A 6,812-nucleotide genomic window follows, 5' to 3' on the forward strand; every position below is an offset into this window, starting at 1 on the left:
CAGCAGTTACAGTGATTAAATTCATTGTTTTAAAGCTGATAACTTATTCTCTGTCTGTGTTATCTGTTCTTAGCCCCGGGAAGTCATGTGGCAGCTGTGTGCTATCAAAATAACAGAGGCCATTCAGTATGTGGTGGAGTTCGCCAAGCGCATCGACGGCTTCATGGAGCTGTGTCAGAACGATCAGATAGTGCTGCTGAAAGCAGGTATGACAGCCTGTCAACATGGCCTGCTGCCGTCAAACTCACCCACCACCACCACCACCCCCCCCCCCCCCCCCCCTCTGGCATTGTCACAAGGGCGTAGCTGACCTGACTACACAAAGCCCTTTTCTTCACATGCACAGTGTCACCGAGAGGAGACCCCACCCTGCCTGTTTCCTCTCTCTGTCGCTCTCTATTTTCTTCCGTTCATTACATACATAGGGATGGGCACAGCATTAGATAAGCAATATGTTCCTGAGCTAAGATAATACCTGTCATGACGGCTGCCATTCCCCTCTCTTTTCTCCGACACCGGTGATGTCTGCTTATTCAAACTGCTCTCATGAAGACATACTTGCAGAATATTAAATACAACTATGGCTCACCTATATTTACACATAAATACAGATAAACACACGGATACAAACATAGCGCACATGCAGCAAACAAACACCTCTCCTGGGTATTTTCCTGAGTATTATTTACATTAGCACAGCCAATATGAATAATGAAATAAAGAATGAGTTCCCTTGTCAGACATGACATTTTAAAACAGTAGCATCTCCCTTAGATGCAGTAATGGCTTCTGTTAGTTCTTGATCCTCTTATCCACTCCCACAGAGTGGTACAAAATTGCAGGATAGAATAAATTCCCTACCTATCTTGCTAAATAAAGGTTGAATGAATAAGTACTGTCACTACTGAATGAAGTGCAATTTTTTTTATCAGGCATGTCATTATGGAAGAATAGCCTTCTGTCTATGAAGATATTATCATCTGCAGAGGTGTTATTTGTTCCCTCCCTCTGATGGCAGGCTTCATCATTTCAAAGTGATTGTGTTACTCATATTGTAGAAGAATAGCACAAAGCACAATCATGTGTTTTGCATCCCTTACTGATGTGTAACTGTTTGGGGGGGCAATGCTCAGATTCAGCATCTTGTTCCCGTCTGTCTCCACAGGCTCTTTGGAAGTTGTGTTTGTCAGAATGTGCCGTGCCTTTGACTCGCAAAACAACACAGTCTATTTTGACGGAAAGTATGCCGGACCTGATGTGTTCAAGTCATTAGGTAAGTGGAGTGGGTGTGTGTCGGTGGATGTGTGCGTTTGTTCGTTTGAATGAGTTTGCACGTGTGTATATGTGTGCTGCTGTGGTTGTGTCTTACTCCTTCCCTTGGTGTAATAGCCTATATTAGACTTTGCTGTTCTGTTCTTAAGGCCTGGAAGCAAATCCTGAGCACCCCCTACCTCACCTGGCATTGCTGTCTCTGCACTGGTTATTTATGGTAGAACAAAGATGTAAGTGAGGCTCTGCTGCATATGGCTCCTGTAACTGTGGAAGAAATAAAGCCAGATGCAGTGTCTTTAGGGAGAATGCTATCAAAACCATCATGAACCATAGTCTGATATAAAACATCTCAGCCAAAAGCAAATGGCTTTCGTGTTTGACTGCCATGACATTAGTAAGAATTTCCACCATGGATTTTTCCGTATTTCCAACTACCTTTTGACGGAGGAAATATAAATGTGTCCCTTACACAAACTGCCTGTTTGTGTGTATGAGTATGTGTGTCCTGTGTGTTCTGTACAGAGAGGTCCGCAGCGGGGTAGGCAGAGTGATGGGCTTCCCGAGCTGCGGTGGCATCCGCCTGTCTCTCTCTATCCCCGATAATTGATTTAACTAAAAGCCTCAATAGTGACCTCATTCTGGCTTGCATAACACCACCCAACTGCCAAAAGTGACTCGTCTGGGAGGCAAAACTCAGTAAAAGCATTGCCTGTTCTGCTTAAGACGCTCCCATGTGCTGTCAGCATGCCGCTCTTTTTCATTCCTTCCCCTTCCTCTCCCTTCCCTGTGTGCCTCTCTCCCAATAAAGATCAAGAGTGAATGTTGTTCTTTGGTCTTCCTCATCCTAAGCCCTCTCTCTGTGTCCTTTGCTGTGGCAGGCTGTGACGACTTGATCAGCTCTGTCTTCGAGTTTGGGAAAAACTTGTGTTCTATGCACCTGTCTGAGGATGAGATCGCCCTGTTCTCCGCCTTTGTGTTGATGTCTGCTGGTAGGTGTCACTCACTGTGCAAAGTGAAAAAAAAAAGGTAGACGCACATTCACCACAACAAGGAACGCTGTTGCCCTCCTGTTTTTCTCTGTCAATTAGTATCTTATATTAGCGGTACCGCATCATTACTTTTCACATGAGCCAAGTTGACTGCTAATGTACACTTTACAGTGACAAAAATGTGTGATCATTTACCTTCCAGACCGGTCTTGGCTCCAGGAGAAGGTGAAGGTGGAGAAACTCCAGCAGAAGATCCAACTGGCCCTCCAGCACGTCCTGCAGAAGAACCACAGAGAGGATGGCATACTTACAAAGGTACAGTGCCATGCAGTACACACTCCATCCATTATCCCTGAAAGTGGCTGTCTGCTCAGCATGCTTTATCCTTGTAGCAGTGTAATCTCCCACTGTTTAGGATCTTTATCCACAGGCCATCAACCATTTTTAGTGCATTAGATTAAACTAACACAGATTTCAGGGGAAGCATTCATAATGGTACATGAAATGCCCTTTTATCAGTAGAGACATGATAATTTATCAATTGTGCCAGCACCATAATATGAAGTGTCAAGTTTGCCTCGCGCTTGAGAGCTTGTCTCAATATTTACAAGTCTGTTTGCCCCTGTGTGAGCAGGAATACACTATAGGGAGGAATGTTTTTCACTACCATTGCTCCATGTCCTTGCCTCCCCGTGAATCTAAACAGCCTGTCTCCTCTCTCTCCACAGTTGATATGCAAAGTGTCGACACTGCGAGCGCTGTGCAGTAGGCATACAGAGAAGCTTACAGCTTTCAAAGCAATATACCCAGACATTGTGCGTGCCCACTTCCCCCCCTTATACAAGGAGCTGTTCGGATCAGACTTTGAGCAGTCCATGCCCGTTGACGGGTAGCAGCCCTGCCAGGTGCCAGTGTGCCCACCGTAGGGGAATGTGGAGGAGGAATCTGAGACACTTTATTGGTGCCCTGCACAATCCAGAGCGGACAGATGGCACGCTGCTCAACTTCTTCTTTTACATTGGAGGGGGAGGGCTTAGGGAGATGATTCTCGAGGTTTACTTTATTGAATTTAGTTCTCTTCGGAAGACTTGTGGGACCCGACACCTCGTGGGACATGAAGAAGAGATAGGGACAAATAATTTCTGTGCGGTTGAACTTGACCCTCTTTTGCTCATTTTTAGCAATTCACTTAATTTCATTTATTCACCTTCACCAGTATTTATTGCATCCCCATTTTTCTGATTTACCTGTGCATCTGACTTGTAACCGTATAAACAATTTGAAGATTAATCTGTATTATTTTTCAGATGACATTCCCAAAAGATTTTTGGTATTTAAACATTCAGAACTTTAAATAGTCTTATTCCTATCTCCCCAAACACAAATAAACAGCTGACAAATGCGCACATTTTGGTCAAGTTCAGCCCCTTTTTCTTTTGTGTTCGGTCAGTTTGGACGCAGTTCTTGGAATGAAAACTCACAGCGACTTTGAGGGAGGGTCTGTCGGCATGGTGATGCAATCGGCACCTCTCTATGGACAATCGTTTAAAAAAAAAAAGAAACCTAGAATTCTGGTAATTCTAATGAAAACGCAATGATTTTAGCTGTCAAAGACTCCATCCACCATTGTTGCATAGTGAAATCATGTAAGGCCATCTGCTATTAATCCTTCTCTGGACAGGTGCCCTGGAGAAGCACAGGGCACCAACACAATGAAAAGGGTCCATTCCACCTGTTTTATAATGTACTACAGGGTATATGGTCATAAGTACTTACTATACAGAAAAAAGTAATGTTTATAGAATCTATTTTAAATAACATGTATGATATTAGTAGTTAGACCATTCTTAATTGTTGAATTGATAAGGCACTTTTATTTACACATTTCTTTAATTTAAGACTTGTATATTTACCTAGTGATGTGTTGCATGTGCACAAGAAATACAAGTTGAACCATGGTCACAGAGGCTAGTCCTGGGAGCTGCAGATGATACCGGTCTGGAAGTGTAAGGGCTATCAGTTAGGACTGCTGGCGAAAATGCTGGTTAGTGAACAAAGATGCATGGATGAGAAGGCGAGTTGGAGAAGCTCTAGCACCCGTAACCTCACCAACCATCTGCATGACACCTGTCAACATGTAGCTCTGATACTCCTTTTAGCGAGAATGCCAGCGCACAACAACAGCCAGCGAATATTGAAGTGACGTTAAAGTCTTGTGGCTGTCTCGATCTTTGTTATGAACAGACCTGGATCGAATAACATGTTTAAATCTTTTTAAAATACAAGAAAACTGAGGTAGTCTAAGGACATTTGCAACACACTGGGGTTCATATTTCTTTCTATTTTCTACAAAAACAAACATGATCTCCAGCAGGTCTTACAAATCAACATTGAACAAGCGTGCGGTCGGACTGGAAAAATCCACACAGTCTGTAATCCAATTGTTCCACCTAGTGGAAGGTAAAGATACAGCAAGCCTAATCCCAGATACAAGGTCTAACCTAAAAGCACATTCATGAGCCTCTGTCAAAATGTTTAGTGCTTTTTATTGTTGTTTTTGAGCGACTTTAACTGCCTTCTCATCACAGCCGCAGCCTCAGCAATGCCGCAACAGGACACGGAAGAAACAGTGAAGGGAAAGTGAATATTCAAAGCCTTGTCTGGTAGTAAAGCTTCTATTTTTGTAACATGTTTTGGTTATTAAACTCATGAAAGAGAACGAGGGAGAGAAAAAGATGTCAGGTAGCACTTAACTATATTCCTGCAATAATTAGACTAGCTGTTGTTTGTATGATTAGGGGAGAAACATAAAAATGGTAGGACAAGTGCTATTTTCAGAATGCTTTGTTGTTGTGCTTCTGTTTTGTTGAGTGTGTCCTTTCTTGTCAGTGTGGTAGTAACGTGGTAGAAAAAACCCTGGATGTGCCAAACAGTAGTCGTTGCTTCCGCTTTCCAGTCTACTCGTCTATAATGTCGAATGGATTCCTAAGACATTCCAGCACTCTCAGTAGCGGCTTCTAGAAATATCTTTTAAAAAAGAGCAAAAAAAAGAAGAAAAAAAAAATGATATCCCTTTAGAAACCCAACAAAGCATGTTGATACATCTGTCACCAACCGTAACATAGAATCCAGTTGTTTGTCTTTTGTTTTCTGTTTGCACACTATCATTCCTCTGCCGTGCAATTTGTACAAGGCATTAATGCCTTGTGCTGTCACCCCTCAGGGAAGAGTTTCTTTTGCGCTTTCTGTTTGAGAGGACATTTGTTTGTACTCATTAGGTTTAGTGTTTTTGTCAGGGATGTTCCATGAGAAATGGTTGAAAATCAACATTTGAATATTCACCAATTCAATTTTTACATTATTTATATCCTTAAGGGGCCCCCAGCCACTCAAAGACCACTGTGCCCCTAAGGTGAAGTTCAAGAAAATCTCATTTGTAAAAAAACAACAAACCCCATCAGTTTTACAAACCGCAGTTTTATCAGCACACAGCATATTCGTGTCACACACACAAAAAAAATCTGTTTTGGTTTCAAACGGTGTCATCAGGGTCTTTAAAAATGATAACCCTCTTTGTTAGAAAAACCAAATATTCTTATGCAATACTAAATCTGTTGTGTTTGGGTTGTAGTAGATATGCTGTACCTAAGTAATAATCTCTGTTATGATCCAATGCTATTTGGATATGCACAAGCCCTCTACGACTAGTAAACCTCAGTCTCCCAGCAAAAGAAACCCAGTCTGGAACACTGCTAGACAATCCAGGTTGAATGGCCCAGTTGCCCGGCAAGAGCAGCGAAAGAGGATGAGGTGTGAACGCTCAGGGAGGTAACGGGTAGACCGAAGAAGCAGCTCTCTTTCCTCTGGACAGTTGCAGAGCACTCGATTAGCTCTTGTGAGAATTTTTGGAAAAAATTTGCTGCTTGCTCTTCAAACCACTCGATTGATAAGAGGAGGTGGCGTAGCACACTGAACATGCAGTACAGCACTTATTGTTCAGAAAGCAATTAAGAGATGGAGGTCTGGCTGATGTCCTGTTATTTATTTGCAAAAAAAACTGATTTGTTTCTTGAAAATGATTCCGTTTTCTTAAGCTGCTGTAATATCACTTGATGGTTATATAAATCAATTTCTCAAATATGATCAGCTAAGGTCTACCACCGAAACGGTTCTCCTCATAAAGTGAAAATTTGTTTTTTCATTCAAGTGGCATGTAAATGTGTTCTACGATATAAAACGAGCAATATGCCTTGTGTTACAATTACGGGTCTCTACAGTGCAGTCATCATCCTTTTTGAATTGACTATTCATTCAGCTGACATTTACTCTCAGTCTCGAACAAAAAGCCCCATCGCTCTGTTTTCATCTTCTCATGTACTGGTATTGTTGCAATATTGGCAGGATAGCAGAAAAATAAATCATCAAACACGTGTCTAACTATAAACTGCGCCTTCACACAGGCCTGTAAAGTGATGTCCTTCTGTATATTCTCACTTGAGCTGTCCCAATTTAAGTAAGGGATTGATGCTATGTGTGCTATTCAATCAGTGT

The 6,812-nt window shown here is 42.2% G+C and overlaps 1 protein-coding gene across 1 annotated transcript in view; it reads left to right on the top strand.

Moving 5' to 3' along the window:
• Positions 1-4,900, top strand: part of roraa (RAR-related orphan receptor A, paralog a) — a gene marked incomplete at its 5' end in the record, with an annotated part of 172,500 nt that extends 167,600 nt beyond the window's left edge. Inside the window, 5 exons of the mRNA XM_083917276.1 lie at positions 74-206; positions 1,166-1,273; positions 2,151-2,261; positions 2,464-2,576; positions 2,990-4,900. Coding sequence (XP_083773402.1) covers positions 74-206; positions 1,166-1,273; positions 2,151-2,261; positions 2,464-2,576; positions 2,990-3,154 — 630 coding nt within the window. The 3' untranslated portion in view covers positions 3,155-4,900. The remainder of the gene's footprint in view (positions 1-73; positions 207-1,165; positions 1,274-2,150; positions 2,262-2,463; positions 2,577-2,989) is intronic.
• Positions 4,901-6,812: the final 1,912 nt, after the last annotated feature.

This window comes from Echiichthys vipera, assembly GCF_963691815.1.
Source record: "Echiichthys vipera genome assembly, chromosome: 7".
Classification (NCBI taxonomy): domain Eukaryota; kingdom Metazoa; phylum Chordata; class Actinopteri; order Perciformes; family Trachinidae; genus Echiichthys; species Echiichthys vipera.